Source organism: Rana temporaria, chromosome 5, assembly GCF_905171775.1.
Source record: "Rana temporaria chromosome 5, aRanTem1.1, whole genome shotgun sequence".
In the NCBI taxonomy this organism is placed as follows: Eukaryota; Metazoa; Chordata; class Amphibia; order Anura; family Ranidae; genus Rana; species Rana temporaria.
This window is the reverse complement of record NC_053493.1, coordinates 46,284,080-46,304,133: the sequence shown is the minus strand read 5'-3', so window position 1 is coordinate 46,304,133 and position 20,054 is coordinate 46,284,080. Positions and strand designations below refer to the sequence as shown.

The following is a 20,054-nucleotide window of genomic DNA, read 5'->3' as shown; positions in this document are numbered from 1 at the left end:
AAATGCGCGTCGCCGGCATCTGCCAATCATTCTGCAGAGACACTGAACGGCTGTCTGCCTATGTAAACAAGGCAGATTGCCATTCTGTCAGTAGGGAAGGCATTGATCCTGTCTCTCTGGAAAGCAGTGACATGGATTCATGTCTTCCCCTAGTAAAAGCACCTCCCCCACTGTGGTAAAACACTGTCTAGGCACACAGTTAATTCTTTGATTGGCCCTGATGTTAACCCCTTCCCAGCCAGTTATTGCACTAGTTTCATGTTGTCCGATCATTTGTTACACGGTCAGAACAGCAATCTACCTATGTAAACAAGGCAGATTTCCGTTCTGTCAGTAGGGAAGGTATTGATCCTGTGTTCCTGTAAAGCAGGAACATGGATCAATGCCTTCCCCTAGTCAAAGCACCTCCCACACAGTGAGAAAACACTGGCTAGGCATACAGGTAACCCTTTGATGTTCCCTGATTTTAACCACTTCCCGGCCAGTGTCATTAGTACAGGCACAGTGCATATTTTTAACATTGATTATTGTATTAGTGTCACTGGTCCCCAAAAAGAGTCAAAAGTGTCAGTTAGTGAATGTACACCGCAATATCGCAGACCCGCTATAAGTTGCCGATTGCCGGCATGACTAGTAAAATAAATAAAAAAAAAATGAATAAAAATATCCCATAGTTTCTAGACAATATAACTTTTTAGCAAAACAATCAATATACACAATTTTTACAACATCTGCAACCTCTTGGGACTTGTCCCTGGAGGCATCAGGACCATTCAGAAAGCGCAGTGCGCCTTGTGCATGTGCTGTGGGGAGCCGGCCGTAAAACACAGTTATAGCTAGCTTCCCATGTCCAAGATGGCGGTGCTGGGGACCCAAATACTGGCGAAAACCTGGCCTAGGTGGAGACAATGCTGTATCCCTCAGATGTTAAGTGTCTTTTTATTAAAAGTCAGCAGGTACAGTATTTGAAATGTAAAAAAAAATTCTGGAGTGACCAAAACTTCTCTTTAAAGCTAAACCTCCATTTTTTTATATACTTTACAATAGTTTACATAATTCTTGTGGGCCAAGCTGAGCGGAAGGATTTACCCCCTTAATGACCAGGCCATTTTTCGTAAAATGCATCGCTTTAACTGACAATTGCACGGTCGTGCAACACTGTACACAAACAAAATTGATGTACTTTTTTCTCACAAAAAAAAAACCAATATTATTTACTTTTTATATTCAATCTGATTTTATTATGAAGTTATAATACAGACAAATTAATAAATTCATACATATATGGATAATGCAGTTATTTCATCTAGCCAGTTTCGGATACATTTTCACACCTAACTCAAAAAACAAAACAAGACAAAACAAACAAAAAGATAAAAAACTAAAAATAAATACAATGTATATTATTTACTTTTTGCTATAATAAATATCCAGAAAATAAATAAAAAACAAATTTCTTCATCAGTTTAGGCCAATATGTATTCTACATATTTTTTGGTAAAAAAATTGCAATAAGCGCAATATGCAATATGCAATATGGTGTGCGCAAAAGTTATAACGTCTACAAAATAATGGATATATTTTTGGCATTATTATTATTATTTTTTTACTAGTAATGGCGGTGATCAGCAATTTTTAGCTGGACTGCGACATTGCGGCGGACAGATCAGACACTTTTTTGTGACCATTGACATTTATACAGCATTCAGAGCTAAAAATAGCCACTGATTACTGTATAAATATCACTATCAGGGAAGGGCTTAACACTAGGGGGCGATCAAGGGGTTAAGTGTGTCCTAGGGAGGTGTTTCTAACTGTGGGAGGAGTGGACTGGTTGGTAGTAGAGAGAGATCGCTGTTCCTGGTCACTGTGTTTTTTCACAGAGCAGCCCAGATCCTTCTTTTCCTGGGTCTCCTCCTACCTGCCTGGTGCCCCTACAGCAAAAAGCTTAGTAGATCTCCATCTCTCTAAGGTTGCCTACCCCTGCTATAAAGCGGAGTTCCACCCAAAAATGGAACTTCTACATTTTGGATTCCTCTCCCCTCCGGTGTCACGTTTGGCACCTTTCAGGGGGAGGGGAGCAGATACCTGTCTAATACAGGTATTTTTCTCCCACTTCCGGGCATAGATACCCGAGCCATCTGCGGGTATCTACGCCACTTCCGCCCACCAACTGTCTTCTGGGAGACACACAGGTCGCAGAAGACAGCAAGGACCAGTGGGAAAGCGTAGCGCGATCCGCGCATTGCACATCACTTCCTAATTCCCTTACCGAAGATGGCGGCGGCAGCACCGAGAGCCAAGGGATAGATCGGCTTCGGGTGCTGACATCGCGGGCGCCCTGGACAGGTAAGTGTCCTTATTTTAAAAGTCAGCAGCTGAAGTATTTGTAGCTGCTGACTTAAAACAAAAACGTGGAGCTCCGCTTTAAGGCTTCATTTCCACTGGCGTTTTTACAGCCACTTTTTTTAGCCTTTTTTACAGCTTAAAAACGCCTGTCCATGTTTATTTGGGCGGTGTTGTGCGTTTTTGGGCATTTTTTAATGTCTGGCGTTTTTACAGCTCTATTGCTGGAGCCACAGAACGCCCTGGTCCCGCGTTTTTTTTACAGCTCAAAAACGCCTATGCCATTTGCAGCTCAAAAACGCCTATGTGGGCATGATGCCATAGAATAACATGGACAGGCGTTTTTAAGCTGTAAAAAACGCTCAGAAAAGTGGCTGTAAAAACGCCAGTGGAAATGAAGCCTAAGGCTTTATTTCCATGGACGTTTTTACAGCCACTTTTGTTAGCCTTTTTTACAGCTTAAAAACGCATGTCCATGTTTTAAAAAAAAAAATATACGCGTTTTTGCGCGTTTTTGAGCGCTTTTAAACGTCTGCCGTTTTTACAGCTCTAAAGCTGGAGCTTCAGAACACACTGGTCCTGTTTTTTTTTTTGCAGCTTAAAAACGGCTCAGCCATCTACAGCTCAAAAACGTCATGGTGGGCATGAGGCCATAGACTAACATGGAGAGCTGTTTTTAAGCTGCAAAAATGCCTGTCCATGTTGTTCTATGGCATCATGCCCACATAGGCGTTTTTGAGCTGCAAATGGCATAGGCGTTTTTGAGCTGTAAAAAAAACGCGGGACCAGGGCGTTCTGTGGCTCCAGCAATAGAGCTGTAAGGCTGCATTCACATTGTAACGCCGCATACGCGGCGTATTTTGCCGCGATTTGTTTCCTTTTTTTTTTTTGCAAAGAATTTCCATTGCTGTCTATGCCCGAACGCCAATGCCGCCTGAAAAAAAGGGTCCGGGACTTGTTTTCAGGCAGCAGGCGTACGGCGTTTCGGCGTTCGGCGTGAGATGTGAACCATCTCATAGACAGAAATGGAAATTCGCCCCTCCAGCGTATCGAGCGTCGCGCTTCAGGCATTTTGTCGCCCAGGTCTGAATGCAGCCTAAAAACGCCAGACATTAAAAAACGCTCAAAAACGAGCAAAAACGCTACCGCAGCGTTTTTGAGCTCCAGCTCACAAATAAAATTTTTTTTTTTTTTTTTTTTTTTTACAAAATAAACATGGACAGGTGTTTTTAAGCTGTAAAAAAGGCTAAAAAAAGTGGCTGTAAAAACGCCAGTGGAAATGAAGCCTTAGGAGTATGTAACTGAGCCCTGGATTTTCCAATGGATGAATGTGAACAAATCTGTGTGCTTTATAAATGCGGCAAATCATCTGAGGGCCGTTTTTCAGTGGTTGCTGGCAAATTGATAATTTGTTGCATTAAAATGAAGGTAGATAAAACAATGAGGATGTTTTTGCAACAAGTAATAACTTCCCACCCGTCACATTCAGTTCTTTGCCGGAGTAGATGTGACACGCATTTCACATTTTTGGGACATCTCAATGTGTAATCTAATTGCTTTGTGCAACTTTAGAATTCTTCTATTTAATTTGCATTTGTAAGTAGACCTTGAAATTTGCTTAGTCTGGGGACTGTGTTGTGCTGTTTGATGTCAGGTGTTCGGGGATAGCTGCTGTACAAAATAACATAATTACCGAACGCTTCAATAACTGTTTGAATTGGTTTAAAGATGAGCTCTGGTGTAACGCAAACATTTATATGGTTTAGCTGTTCAGTTCGCTAAATATAACCTACTAATCGCTATTTCTTTCTGAAGCTGCAAGGGCTGATAATTTGAATATCAACCACTTAAGGACCCCTTCACGCCGATATACGTAGGCAGATTGGCACGGCTGGGCACAGGCACGTACGGGTACGTCGCCTTTAAAGCGGAGCTCCACCCTATTTAAAGACATTGGCTTAATCAAAAAACAGACAAGAATGCAGAACGGAACGGAACTTTTGACAGTACCTTTGTTAGCAGCAGCTGTCACTCGGCTTCCTGTCTCTCCTTTGCGGGTTTTCTTCGGGCAGAGCGTCATATCCTGCAGAGGTTTTCTCGGAGTTATCGCGGGATTTCCATAAAGCGCGACGCTGGCTCGTCACATCAGGCACCCCATCACAGATTGATCCGGAAGTGACGTTCCGTCGCCACCATCTTGCTACTCCCCACACTCATGCACAGTAATGATAGAGCGAGAAGGGTCAAGCGGTGTAGCAAGATGGCGACGATGGGCGTCACTTTCAGAGCAATCTGTGATAGGAGACCCGAATGTGACGCCCGTTTAGATGGAAACCCGAAGTTGACGTGCTTGTGGGCTTCACATTGCCCAAAAGCAAAATGGAAACGGCGCTGCAATAATAATATAACTTATCATTTCAAACGAAATCGGATAGCGGACGACTTTGAACAGCAGAAGCGTGAGTCCTCTGTTTAAACGCAATAAATAATTTAATGCCCCCCCCAAAAAAAAAAACGAATGCCCGCGGGAGATCCGCTTTAAGAGCCGTGGGTCGCGCCGCCGCCGGACCCGCAGACCCGATCGTCTGTTCCCTGTCATAGGGAATGATGCTCAGTGACGTCACACGCCACGCCCCCACACAGTAGTAATCACTCCCTAGGAGACACTTAACCCCTTCAGCGCCCCCTACAGGTTAACCTCTTCACTGCCAGTGTCATTTTCACAGTAAACAGTGCATTTTTATAGCACTGGTTGCTGTAAAAATGACAATGTCCCCAAAATAGTGTCAAAAGTGTCCGATGTGTCCGCCATAATGTCGCAGTCACGATAAAAATCGCTGATCGCTGTCATTACTAGTTAAAAAAAAAAAAATATTAATAAAAATACCATAAAACTATCCCCAATTTTATTTTTTTAAAAACCTGTCCAGGGCACCCGCGATGTCGGCACCCTAAGCCCATCTGTCCCTCGGCTCTCAGGTGGAGGCACCGCCATCTTCGTTAAGGGAATCAGAAAGTGAAGCCTTGCAGGTTCACTTCATGGTTCCCTACGCGATTCGCGCTGCGCGATCCCACTGGTCCCTGCTGTCTTCTGGCACCTGTGTGCCTCCCAGAACACAGCGGGGGGGGACGGAGGAGGCACCAGAAGTGGTGTAGATAGCTGCGGGTGGCTCGGCTATCTATGCCCGGAAGTGGGAGCAAAATGCCTGTATTAGACAGGTATCTGCTCCCCCCTCCCCCTGAAAGGTGTCAAATATGACACTGGAGGGGGGAGGATTCCGAAAAGCGGAAGTTACATTTTTGGGTGGAACTTCGCTTTAACTGAAAATTGTTGCGTCCAGGTGCTGGTGCATCTAGTAGATAAGCCCATAGCTTTTCCAGTGGCATGCCTATCAGCTCTCTGAGTAATGTTCTGTATGGCTGACAGTTTCTGAGAGCATGCCTGCTGCAGCGGGTGTAAATTACTGTGAGCGTCTTGTACTAATCTTCTGCGCGCATCATTTTCACACCTCGTGATATCATAAAGACTCACACAGCCTACAGCATATAATTGCTTTTACTCACCACTTGTCAAAAGCATTAAGCAATTAGCCCTTTGTCTCTTCAACTTTTTATTCATGGGCATGAGCAGTTATTGGAATTAACAAGCTTTTAACATTGTTTAGGTTTTTTTTATGATTGAATGAGCTGATTACTAATTTGTGACTAACTGTTGTTTTTTTTTCTTCTAGTATTGGCATAAAGGATGCTTCAGCTGCGAAGTTTGTAAAATGACTCTAAATATGAATAACTACAAGGGATATGACAAAAAGCCATACTGCAACTCGTAAGTACCGTATGAGCAGAACAAAAAGAATACGTGCAATTTTTTATATATAATAGAGTGATTGGTGTCCCGAGAGCCGCACATCCCCATGAGTAAGCTCCGGTGGGCGGAGTGAAACACGTTGGGGGCGTGGCCTGGTGGGGGTCCACTGAGCGCTGCTATAACAGCGGTAAAGCGCAGCTAAAACTAGCAGCGCTTTACTGCTGGCGCCTGCACAGCCCCAGTGTGAAAAGGGTCTTACAGTGGTGGGCACAGGACTTTATTCCCATACAGCCTGAGCGGCTCACACACAAATTTTGGTTCACAATTATAATTTAAGACTAGTTTGTCATTTCTGTTTACAATTTTTTTTTGATATGGTGATCATACACGGTTCCAGAAAAAAATGCATCTTTATTCAACAGCACATTTGATCATTTTGATCTATATTTGGAAGATATGATTGTAAGTTATTGATTGCATCTCTGTTATTATGATGCAATCTCATAATCTCAAAATATGATCAAAGTCATAAACAAAGCATCTCCATGCTGCTGACCAATGCGACACAATTGATCATTTTCCACCCTGGCCAATCGACTCAAATTGAATCTAAATCAAGTCTAAGGGCTCATGCAATTATAGACGCCATACCTCTGTAAATGCACATAAACGTGTGCAGATATGCGTATAAATGTGTGCAAGCATGCAAGATTTGAAGCATTTTATCTGCCAACGTCTGGCAACGTCTCATACCCATGTGCATTGATTGGAAGGGAAGTTATGCCTATTTAATTGCTTGACGATTTGATTGTTTTGCTTATGGCCACCATTAAGCGAATGGGGCTTACCTAAACAGAAAAAGCATCCTAAAGAACAAGTCCACCCAAATGTGATCTTAAGTCTGATGGGCTGAGTCATCCCCTGTCTTCTTGTGTTTTGGAAACTCCAACAACGGGTCCTTTCTGCCATAATTCCCAACTCTATGCCAGCCCACCTGGGAATTTTGTGTGTCCCCACCCACTTTTATGTGTTCCACCATATCATTCTTTATTATATAATAATAAATGTGAACTCGGGAGTGCAGAGATCTCACTAATAGGGCCCCTGTCATATAAGGAATCAGGTGGTTTATTTCTTCAGCAGATACCAAAAAGTAAGATATCAGCTTTTGGTGGACTAACCTTTCAAAGGACAATGTTTCACACTCATTGGGCATCAGTACAATGCAAGAAAAAAGTGGCTTCTATGGGGTAGGGCTTGGGGAGCAACAAAAATGTCCAACCATGCAGGTTATGGTGATGTGATGTTATGGTGAGGACAAAACAAACAAAAAATCAATCTAATAAATCTATGCATAGCGAAGTAGAGCCTGCTAAGAACCAAGGGGGTAATCCACAAAGAAGCGGCGCAACGTAACTTTTCCGATTTAAGTTACACCGCCGCAAAATTTCCACGTTAGGTGCCGATCCACAAAGCACTTACCTGGAAATTTGCGGCGCTGTAACTTAAATCCGGCCGGCGCAAGGAGTTCCTATTCAAATGGGACTCGCCCCATTTAAATTAGGCGCGCTCCCGCGCCGGACGTACTGCGCATGCTCCGTCGGGTAACTTACCCGACGTGCATTGCGCTAACTGACGTCGCTTCGACGTCATTTGCTTAGACGTTAACGTAAATTGCGTCCAGCGCCATTCACGGACGTCTTACGCAAACGACGTAGAATTTAAAATTCGACGCGGGAACGACGGCCATACTTAACATGGCTTAAGACAACTAGGGCTCAGCCCTAGTTTTACGCGGCGGAACTCGATGTAAACGACGTAGATTTAGAGCGACGGGCCCGTCGGAGCGTTCGTGGATCGCCGTAACTGGTCATTTGCATATTCTAGGCCGGCCGCAAGGGCCTTGCCACCTAGCGGCCGGCCTAGAATTGCATCCTTAAGATCCGACAGTGTAATTCAATTACACATGTCGGATCTTCGTCCTAACTATGGGAAACTGATTCTGTGGATCAGTTCCATAGTTAGGACCAGGGATACGACGGAGTAACAGCAGTTACTCCGTCGTATCTCTTTTGAGGATTTGGCCCCAAAGGTATCCACGGTGCATAGTTACATAGTAGGTGAGGCTGAAAAAAGACATCAAGTTCAACCTATGTGTGTGATTCTGTCAGTATTACATTTTGTATCCCTGTATGATGTGGTCGTTCAGGTGCTTATCTAATCGTTTTTTGAAACGATTGATGCCCCCCGCTGAAACCACTGCCTGTGGAAGGAAATGCCACATCCTTGCTGCTTACAGTAAAGAAACTTCTACGTAGTTTATGATTAAACCTCTTTTCTTCTAATTTTAAGAGAGAATAAGTACGTATCTCAGTCAATCACATATCTTACAAATAAGGGGATTATTCTTTGTTTCTGGCTAGTATTGTGTTTCCTTGTGGAGGAAGTAGAGAATATAGGACCTATTGGATCTAGAGGGTTGCTTATCTTAGCTTTAAACATAACAGGCAGACTAAAAAGGCAGTCTCAGCCCTAGTAAAAGCAGCACAGTATTTGGAAGATGTGCCCATAAAAAGGCAGGCAGAGGGCAAAGAACTATTCACCGGTATTGCCTGTGGTCTCCTGCAGAAGATATTTCCCAATTACTGACTTACCATGCTTTGTTCTGAACTTTGTCTCTGTATGATGGTAACCATATTAGTGGAGGCAGGGCTTTGTTTCGTGAAATTAGAGCTCCAGCAAGGAGAACAGCGAACATCACTAAATCTCACTCCTTATCTCCTGAGACTTTTGGTCAAAGGCAGCAGTGCCTTAGATCTCATACTGCATATATATACTGTAGATACACGTCTGTAGATGCAGGAGTACCTAGGCACACTCAAATACTAGGAAGTTTACTGTTTTTTTTCAGGAGGAATTCCTATTTTCAGGGTAATGCCTAAGCACATAACATCTTTAAATATTCCCCTTAACCATAGCAAAACTTTAATGCCGGGTTCATACGATCGGAAATTCTGACAAGAAAACCATGGATTTTTTTCCGACTGAATTATGTCTCAAACTTGTGTTGCATACACACGGTCACACAAAATTCCAACCGTCAAGGACGCGGTGACGTACAACATTACAACAAGCTGATAAAAATTAAGTTCAATGATTCCGATCGGAATTTTCGACCAAAATCTTTTTCCCGTCGGAAAATTTGAGAAACAGCTCTCAAATTTTTGCTAGCGGAAATTCCGACAGAAAAATCCCGATGGGGCCTACACACTTTCGGAATTTCTGACCAAAAGCTCACATCAAACTTTTCTTGTCGGAAATATCAACCGTGTGTACGCGACATTAGGCTCCATTCACACTTGGCCTTTTTGGAATAACAAAGTGCACAGAAAACACGCATTTTGAAAATGTGTTGCAAACGTGCATTGTATTTGTGGTGCCATTAATTTGTAATGGGATCCCAAGCGTGGGTAGCAGACGTGCGTTTTGCCACATGGCAAACATACTACAAACGCACTAAGACGCGCAATGAAATAACACTTTTAAGTGAATGGGTTTGTCTTTGCATGTCAAGGGGAAACGCTAAAAAAATATGAGCAGGAACACAAGTTCCCCCTATGCTTAGGTGTGAATTCAGCCTTTAAGTGTCTTTAGAAACAAATAGAACATTTTAAAACCTATTTGGGGTTTGACAACTCATCCCTTTAATTACTGACACATATGACATATGAATTACACAGGTCCTGAGGCTCACTAAAGATAGGCAAGGTACTTGTTAAATCTAATTCACCGTGCAACCTGCAAAATGTAGCTACACCAGCCATTTATGGGATGAGTTTGTAGCTTTTACATTCTGCAGAATGTATCCCCTCCATGGTAAAATGTGCTTGATATAATTAGAACTCTCATTCTGTGGTCTGATTGAAGCCTCTTCCGCTTCTATCTGTGGTCATCACATCTATACATTACGTTAGTTTTATTTTTATCCAGTGACGTCCACTCTTTCTTGCAGATGTTTCTGCAGTCCGGTATCAGTAATCATAGAAAAGTATGTTTGAACAGCTTTTTCTACAGTGCATTATATGGCTGGCCAATATTCAAAGTGAACATAGAATAAATAGATATAAATGATTACTGAGGGGAAGAAAATGAAGAATTATGTTGGCAGGTAGGATTTTCTTCTGTACAGTACAAAATAATAGAACACAATATTCAGCTATGAACGTGGGGTAGAGTGATGGGGTGGTCGTCATGGCCTCCATGTTTCCCTCCTCATTGGGCGCCAAGCAAAGGTCATGTGAGAGGTCTACCATGGGGTGGGTTCTTCTGGACTACGCAAGGCACTTTGGATAGAATCACTGCATGTACCTTTACTGGAACAGACCACTGAACTGGAATAAACTCTCTTGATGTACTAAGCATTTAAGAGGGATATGCAGAGACCTTGTCCTCTCCACCTATTCAGCGTATCCCCTTTAGTAACTGCAGACCAGACAAGGACAAAGTTTCAAAAGCTTTACGTAAATAACTCAGCATGATGACATTCACAAGGTAACAGTTCAACATAAAGTGCAGTTACTACATCCCTAGTCTGTAACTTCGGGCTTGTGGCTGCCCCAACATACCTGCATAAGATGAAAGTCCATCATAGGTTTCTTCCAGAAGCACTGCAAGTCCCAACAGCAGGAATTTTCTGATCCCGGCACGGTACTGGTGATCCATGTTATGGCGACGAGAAGCACATCTCTCTAGCTCAAAATCCAAGACCCCTGGACCTCGTGGGTGCGAACCCCCTGTTCCTTTTATAACACACAGAACCAGTAATTTTGGGCCCAGCAAACCTGGAAACAGGGGGTACATTTATTTAAAATTGTATACAATATAATACACTGGGGGGAGATTTACTAAAATTGGTGTGCATAGAATCTGGTGCAGCTGTGGATAGTAACCAATAAGCTTCTAACTTCATCTTGTTCAGTTAAAGCAGAACTTCACCCAAAATCGGAAGTCCTGCTTTTCCTCCTGCCCTCCCCCTCCTCTACTACTTTTAGAAAAAAAAATTGTGTGTGGGGGTGGGGCGCAGCGGGGTACCTGGTTTTGACAGGTACCCACTCCCACTTCCGGTCGGATTTCCGTAGTGGCTCCACCGGAAGTTCTCCTCCCCCCTCTCTGCCCGCAGCCTTCTGGGAAATGTCACAGGTCTCAGAAGGCTACCGGACCAGTCACAAAGCACAGGGCGGCTCATGCATGCAGCTGGCTATGAAGCCGTAAGGTGTCACAGTCGGCTGCCCACAGTTAACATGTCGGTGCTGGGGACTGAAGATCGGTGAATTACTGGCTCAGGTGAGAATTACGCTGGATCCTTGTACAGGCAAGTGTATTTTTTTTAGCTGCTGAATTTTAATTTTATGTTTCTAAGGTGAAGAACCTGTTTAAGCTTTGCCTATAAAACCTAGAAGCTGATTTGTTGATTCTGTGTGCACCAGTAGTAAATCTCCCACTGTATCGTTTTATATTTTTGGTTTATCTGCCATATAAAGTGCAATGGGAGGCAACAATTGGTGGAATGGGTTCTTCCCTTGGATAAGCTGTAAAAAGGAAATCACTGACCTTCGTACCAGTGTAAATTGGTTTATGTGAATTACGATGAATACTTTTCTATCTCTAACTTTGTGTATTGCAATAAAGGTCTATGTTTTTAGGAAGGGAAGACAATAATATAGAGGTAGCATGATTAAACTTGGTTGTATATAAACATATATGCATTCTAGGGATGGCATTGTATACATAATTACATTGGTGCAGCTTGGACCATTGTAACTACACATACTCTATACCAGAGGTGCCCAACCTTTTGAATAGCAAGGGCCATTTAAGCAACTTGGTAACCAGTCGTGTGCCATAATGAGCGGAGCGGGCGGATGACAGGTCACGGCTACTCTATGGCCCCTCCAATCTGCCAAGATGGAAGGGGACAAATTACCACCTGTTTTTTGGATTGGAGGTAGGCGAGTGTAAATGGACATCTGCTGCTCTGTAAAGGTGAAATGAGGGTCCCATTTGGTCGAGCTGATGATGTGAAAAGGACCTAAGACTGCTTTCAACTGATGGTTTACCCACACCATGGGTGCAGCGTAGTGCACCTGTGTCTATCCTGCGGGTTAGCTGAACTTTGCCATAGACTCCTTCTGTGGCAAAGCCGGCGCTGTAGAGCAAACGTCAGCTTATGGGGCTCTGGTCCGGACCCGCTTTCTTCCTTTACCACCAGCTTCATTCACAACACTGATGCTGTGGTATGGCAGATCAGCAACCTGCGATTTAGCCTTGCCAACCCGCTATTCCAGAGCAGGAGGTCGCGGGCCACATCAGAGGGCTCCGCGGGCCACATATGGCCCCCGGGCCACTGGTTGGCCACCCCTGCTCTATACCATACCGCCAGGATCCCTCCGGAAGCTGGAAATTACTGTAACCAGCCATTTTTTCCCCCTGCAATGCTAAGCCACATCAGCAGGAACATTATTGTAATTTGACTGCAAAAATGGAAATACACTTTAAAGAAGAATTCCAGCTATGGATATTTTTATACACAGTGAGAAATATGTTTTATAATTTTTTTTTAAGGTATACATATAGTGGGAATTGCTCAAATTGGGCTGCAAAAGTGGAAATACACGTTGGTTGTACACAATACAGTAATACCTTGCATTACAAGCATAATTTGTTCCAGAAGGATGCTTGTAATCCAAAGCACTCATATATTAAAGCGAGTTTCCCCATAAGAAATAATGGTAACTCAGATAATACGTTCTACATTCACTGCTTGTCTATGCAGTACCGCATGTGTTCAGAGGTGCTGGGGCATCGGAGATCCTCGGAGACCACTAAGGCCCCGTACACACGTCCGAGAAACTCGACGAGCAAAACACATCGTTTTGCGGCGGCTTCACAAGGAACTCGACGAGCAAAACACATCGTTTTGCTCGTCGAGTTCCTTGTGAAGCCGCCGAGGATCTCGGCGAGCCAAGTTTCCTCATTGACTAACGAGGAAATAGAGAACATGTTCTCTATTTGGCCCGACGAGATCCTCATCGGTTTCCTCGGCCAAAAGTGTACACATGACCGGGTTTCTCGGCAGAATACGGCTCCGATCGAGTTTCTGCCCGAATTCTGCCGAGAAACTCGGTCGTGTGTACGGAGCCTCAGAGACACTTGGGAACGAAGTAAACCAAGGTTCCACTGTATAAGAGTCTATGAGTATGAACAGTTTAGGGTAATGAGAAGAATGTTAGTAAATGTACATCCACCCCTTTCCATCTCCTCCATCTATGGTTAAGTCCTATAAAAGAAGAAATGCATTGGAGTAAAGGAGTCTGGCAGGGTGTGCATGCCTTAAAGTTTATTGCGCGTTGACAGATGTGGGAGGTGGCTGAATGATGCCTCTATAAGACTGATGACATAATTCATGACTGCAGTACTTGGCCTAGGCACAGTCACGTGAATAAAGTTCAAAGATAGCTTTTTAATATAGAAACCTTTTAATTACACTGTTGCATGATGTCAATGTATTTTTACAGACTTGCAAAGTTAATGATTATTTGTATGCATATAATGAGCATATGCTCTGTCCCTCAGCCAGAAACTTACTGGCATGCTACAGCTTCTAGTTCACACTATGAGAAGCTCACAATGTGCAGTGAATTCAGAATAAGCAATTTTAGTACAGGAAAGGAGCCTGTACAACTGTGCAAGACTGAAGGGAAGTCTGGAGTTCTGCTTCCCTTTTTTTTTTTTTTACCAGTTACTGTTTTTACAGGTCTTCAGTCCAGTTGGGATCATTTTTAAACAAGAGTGGATAAGACCATAGCTCCCAATTGTCCCCGATTTCGAGGGACTGTCCCTGATTTGGAGCAATGTCCCTCTGTCCCTCTTTACTCCTCATTTGTCCCTCATTTTGGTCTGATCTATATAGATGTATATAAAATGTTTTTTTTATCTATCAAAAAGTGTTTTTCAGCACTAAACCTTTCATCTGATTTCTAAATTGCTGCATTTGTAAATTCCAAAAACCAATATAAAGGAATAGTAGTGGTAAACAAAAAACTTGTAGGTTTAACCAATCTTGTTTTTTTTTTGGACAATTCTCCTTTAAGGGGGCATGACAAGGGGTGTGTCCTATGCCTGCATACGTTTGCTGGTAGGTGTCCCTCATTCCCATCTCAAAAAGTTGGGAGGTATGTAAGAGACCCATTTAAAGAAAACACCACCAATGAGGCTGGAGTTGGGTCTTATCCACCAATCTACCAGGGTAAATTTTGCCATTTGTGAACACATTAAAATGCAAATTTTATGCCTGAAGATTACTGTATTTATTGGCGTATAACACTCACTTTTTTACCCAGAAAATAGAGTGTAAACGGTGCCTGCGCGTTATACGCAGGGGGTGTGGAAAGTTTTTTTCCTGAAACTTCCCTCTTAAAGTTAGGGTGCGTGTTATACGCCGATAAATACAGTAGTTAAACCTCCCAAACAGTTTATATTTTCTGAACGCAAAGCAAAAAAAAAAAAAAAAGTGGACTTGCAATTTTTTATGTCACATGATATTAGCGGAAATGTTTATCAAACACAAATTTGTAGAAAATATGCTAAAGTAAATTTTAGTGCAAACAAGCACAATATACTACCCATTTTTTTTTTTATAAAATTTACAAGATGAGGTTGTAACAAGTATATAAATACCCAACATGTGAAGTCTTAAAGTGGAAGTAAAGGCAAAACCTAACTAACTCTACACCTACTCCCACTCTCTTTCTAAACCTAAAGGGGTTGTAAACCCTTGTGTCTTTTCACCTTAATGCATCCTATGCATTAGGCCTCTTTCACACGGGCGGATAGAATGGTGCTTTTAGGTGCGGATTTTAAAATTTTCTACCGCAGCTGAAAGCACACAATGCTTTCCTATGGCCCCATTCACACACTGCGTTTAGCTGCGTTTTCATTACATGCGGTTTGGTGCAGATAGAAAAAATAGATTTGACTGCGTCCAGGAACGATTTTGCGCAGCTATCTGCACATAACTACAGGTAATCGCAGTGCACTGTGTCAGCTGCGGATAGCAGCATGAACAAAAGAAAAAACAACAGGAAGCACATCAAAATAAAAACGGTTGCTATGGGGATGACAATAATGGCCAACCTCAGCTAAACGTAGCTGCATGTAAACGCAGCTAATCGCAGTGTACAAATGCAGCCGATCGCTGTGCCTGGAGTCTTGAATTTCAAAAGAAAGAAACATGCTTTTAACTGCAGCAGAACAGCCGTCCGTGTGAAAGGCGCCTTAAGGTGAAAAAAAAACTGTCAGTCACCCACCCCTCAGCCCCCCCCATTTTACTTACCTGAGCCCCTCCATTGAGTCGGCGGAGACCCGCTCTCCCTTTCTCCACTGTGTCCCAGCTCTTGATTGGATTAGATAGATTTATAGCAGCGCAGTTATTGGCTCCCACTGCTGTCAATCAAATCCAATGATGCAGGTGCCAGGGGCGGGGCCGAGTCATACATTCAGCAGCTATGGTAGCTATGACTAAGCATTGATATCCAATGCAAAACGCGTCAGTTGTTTTTCCCACTGTGTGCTGATACTTGTAGTGCATTTTTCCTTTACCCAATAAAGGGCACGTCTTTTTTAAGAAATTGGAGTGCGGCTGTCCATATCTTTCTTCTTTTGCATAGCTATGGATGCTTAATGAATGACTCGGGAGCACGCCCGCAAGGTAACCCCCCCCGGGAGAGCGCTTCACCCAGGGGGTTATCTGATGCAGGGTGGAGCCGCGAGAGCCGCTGAGGGACCCCAGAAGGCGGTGTTCGGGGCCACTCTGTGCAAAACAAGCTGCACAGTGGAGGTAAGTATAACATGTTTGTTATTTAAAAAAATAAATAAAATCTAAGCTTTACAATCGCTTCTAACCCAGTAAAGAAAAGATAGCTGTACTTACCTATTCTGAAGCTGCACTGGTCCCAGGCTTAGCTATCAGTGAGGCTTCAGTGTGCAGGAGAGGCAGCTGACAGCAGAAGGCCCATAATAATTCTATGCGTGGCGTTACTTCCAAGGTATTTCACAGCCATCGTCAGCTTTCTCCTGCACACAGAAGGCGCTGTGAACTATGGCCTCAGAATTGTTACTCCTACTTGAAGTTCCTGGCCATATGTAACATAATGAAAGAAAGAAAGTTACCGCTCCAGGTGGATTGTGTTAGGATGATCAGTGTAGTCTCAGGAGATCAAGGGTGCTGGCAATGCACAAGGCAACAAATGGAAAAAGAAAATATGGACAGCCGCACTCCAAAAAAACCTTGATGGTTGTCTTAATTTAAAAAAGGAAAAATGCACTACAAGTCACAGCACACTACACGGGAGTAAAACCGCTGGATCAGCTATGATTAAGCACTAATTTATAGTGTGAAACGCGTCAGCTGTTTTACTCCCGTGTAGTGTGCTGTGACTTGTAGTGCATTTTTCCTTTTTAAAATAAAGGCAACCATCAAGGTTTTTTGGAGTGCGGCTGTCCATATTTTCTTTTTCCATTTGTTCCATATGTAACATATGTAGGCTAAACGTTGCTTCCATACGTAGGCTCACATGCATGTATCTGGGGGAAGGGGATTTTTAACACTTTTTCTTGTGTTCTTTTATTGTTTACATGTTACTTTGTTTATTTTGTGATTACATTTTCATGCCTTCCACTGAATTGTGCTCTATTAGCTTCTTCCTTGGCTACAGCAGTTGGGAAAGTAACAGCTGAACCCGGAAGTGATGTAATACACATTATTTGTTATTCTGGTCAAAAAAAGACACAAGTCCATCTAGTACAACCAATAAAAGTTTACACAATTTTATACCCACAGTTGATCCAAAGGAAGGCAAAAAAAAAAAAAACAGCAAAGCATGATACGATTTGCTTCCTGATCCCTCCAAGGCAATCAGATATTCCCTGGATAAATTTGTTAGTATCCAGTTATATTATGTACATTTAGGAAATAATAATCCAGCCCTTTTTTAAAGCAATCTACTGAGCTGGTCTGAACCACTTCTGGAGGAAATCTATTCCACATTTTCACAGCTCTTACTGTGAAGAAACCTTTCCGTATTTGGAGATTAAATCTCTTTTCCTCCAGATGTAAAGAGTGCCCACTTGTCCTCTGTGATGACCTTAAAGTGAAGTTCCAACCAAAAATGGAACTTCCGCTTTTCGGAACCCTCCCCCTCTCCGGTTTCACATTTAGCACCTTTCAGGGGGAGGGGGGTGCAGATACCTGTATAATACAGGTATTTGCACCAACTTCCGTGGAGAGACTTCCACGGGAGTCACTCCACTCACCCCCCCTTCTGCCTTCTGGGAAACACACTGGTCCCAGGAGACAGCGGGGACCACTGTGAATGTGGCACGCTACTCGCGCATGCATAGTAGGGAACCGGGCAGTGAAGCCGCAAGGTTTAACTTCCTGATTCCCTCACTGAGGATGGTGGCGGGGGCAGCCGAGAGACAAGTGATTGCTCGTCTTCTGCTTCCGACATCGCGGGCACCCTGGTCAGGTAAGTGTCCATTTATTAACAGTCAGCAGCTGCAGTATTTGTAGCTGCTGGCTTTTAATATTTTTTTTTTCGCGGGACCTCCGCTTTAAAGCAGGGATCTCAAACGGTTGGCACTCCAGCTGTTTCGAAACTTGAAGTGCCATGAGACATTGCAAGGCTGACAGTTATAAGCATGACACCCACAGTCTGACACCCCGCAACACCGATCTCGGTAAAGAGTCTCTCACGGAGACTCTTTACCACGTGATCAGCCGTGTCCAACCACGGCTGATCACGATGTAAACAGGAAGAGCCGTTGATGGCTCTTCCTCACTCGCGTCTGACAGACGCGAGTAGAGGAGAGCCGATCGGCGGCTCTCCTGACAGGGGGGGTTTGCGCTGATTGTTTATCAGCGCAGCCCCCCCTCGGATCGCCACATGGACCACCAGGGAAGCCCACCCTGGACCACCAGGGAAGGGCAACAAAAAAAAAAAAGTCTTGAAAAAAAAAAAAAAAAAAAATATTGAAAAATAAAATAAAAAAAGTCTGAAAAAAAAAGCAATAAAAAAGATGCCAATCAGTGCCCACAAATGGGCACTGACTGGCAACATGTGTAAATCAGTGCCGCCCCACAGTGTCCATCAGTGCCACCCCACAGTGTCCATCAGTGCCACCCCACAGTGTCCATCAGTGCCACCCCACAGTGCCCATCCATGCCCAGTGCCCACCTATCAGTGCCCATCTGTGCCACCCATAATTATCCATCAGTGCCGCCCACGAGTGCCCATCTGTGCCGCCTATGAGTGCCCATCAGTGCCGCCCATGAGTGCCCATCAGTGCCGCCTATGTGTGCCCATCAGGGCCGCCTATGTGTGCCCATCAGTGCCACCTATGTGTGCCCATCAGTGCCGCCTATGTGTGCCTATCAGTGCCACATACCAGCGCTGCCAATCAGTGCCACCTCATCTGTGCCCGTCAGTACTACCTCATCGATGTCCATCAGTGCCATCTCATCAGTGCCGCCATCTCATCAGTGCCCGTAATTGAAAGAGAAATCTTACTTATTTACAAAAAAATTAACAGAAAAAAATAAAAACGTATTTTTTTTAAAAAAAATTCAGTCTTTTTTTAGTTGTTGCGCAAAAAAAAAATCGCAGAGGTGATCAAATACCACCAAAAGAAAGCTCTATTTGTGGGGGGAAAAGGACGCCAATTTTGTTTGGGTACAGTGTAGCATGACCGCGCAATTGCCATTCAAAGTGCGACAGTGCTGAAAGCTGAAAATTGGCTTGGGCAGGAAGGTGCGTAAGTGCCCTGTATGGAAGTGGTTAAAGTGAATAACTCAACACCATTCACAAGTGGTTAAAGGTACCGTTGTCCTGGATGTAAATCTATTTTTAATTCTTTATATCAAACTCAAATTAGGATAAACTGAACAGACTTCATGACTGTAACATAGCTGAAATATTTTCTTTGTAGCATTACTAATTCTCTGAATTATTTAATTAGTTGCCTGGAATTGTTTTTGTAGGAATATGCCAAAAATAAAAGGATGTTGGGACAAGGATGCTAGTTTTTCGCTTGTATTACTGACACATAGGAATGCCATGTGACTGATGAAATGCAGCCAGGGCACTGAATCTAATTAGCGAGGGAACCTCTATTGCTTAGACATGTCAGTTACTTTAGGGGACGAGCTGGCAGCCCTGGCTGAGCACAGCAGAAGTGTATTTGTAACCTTGTCCATCAAGCAGGCCGTTAAATAAAACGATATGAGGTAATTTGTACGAACGCCAGGTGGACAACACCCAGATATGCGCTGATAACCCAACAATGGCTCGTTGTGCATCTTCTGAGCATTTGCATCCTCTGAAGAGATATTGAGTTACAGCCAAATCATTAAACATTGTATAAATATGGCTTTCGTCTGGATTTCTACATCTATTGTCCTCCCCATTCAGCTCCTCTCTGAGCTCATCATATTTGCAAATTATAATTTGCATGATCTCAAATAATCTCATTCTACGTGGCCACATCGATTTTATCACTCGCTCACTATCACTGACTCTTTATATGCCATGGGTAGGGATGAGCCGAACACCCCCTGTTCGGGTTCGCACCAGAACCTTCGAACGGACCGAACGTTCGCGCAAACATTTAGAACCCCGTTGAAGTCTATGGGACTCGAACGTTCGAATTCAAAAGTGCTAATTTTAAAGGCTAATATGCAAGTTATTGTCGTAAAACGGGTTTGAGAACCCGGGTCTTGCCCCAGGGAACATGTATCAATGGAAACAAAGTTTTAAAACCGGTCGTTTTTTCTGGAGCAGTGATT

The 20,054-nt window shown here is 43.5% G+C and overlaps 1 protein-coding gene across 2 annotated transcripts in view; it reads left to right on the top strand.

Annotated features, from left to right (window-relative positions):
- Positions 1–20,054, top strand: part of NEBL (nebulette) — a 309,628-nt gene that overhangs the window by 30,453 nt on the left and 259,121 nt on the right. For both annotated transcript variants that reach the window (XM_040352495.1, XM_040352496.1), the window contains exon 2: positions 6,078–6,172. In XM_040352495.1, the coding sequence (XP_040208429.1) occupies positions 6,078–6,172 (95 nt within the window). The remainder of the gene's footprint in view (positions 1–6,077; positions 6,173–20,054) is intronic.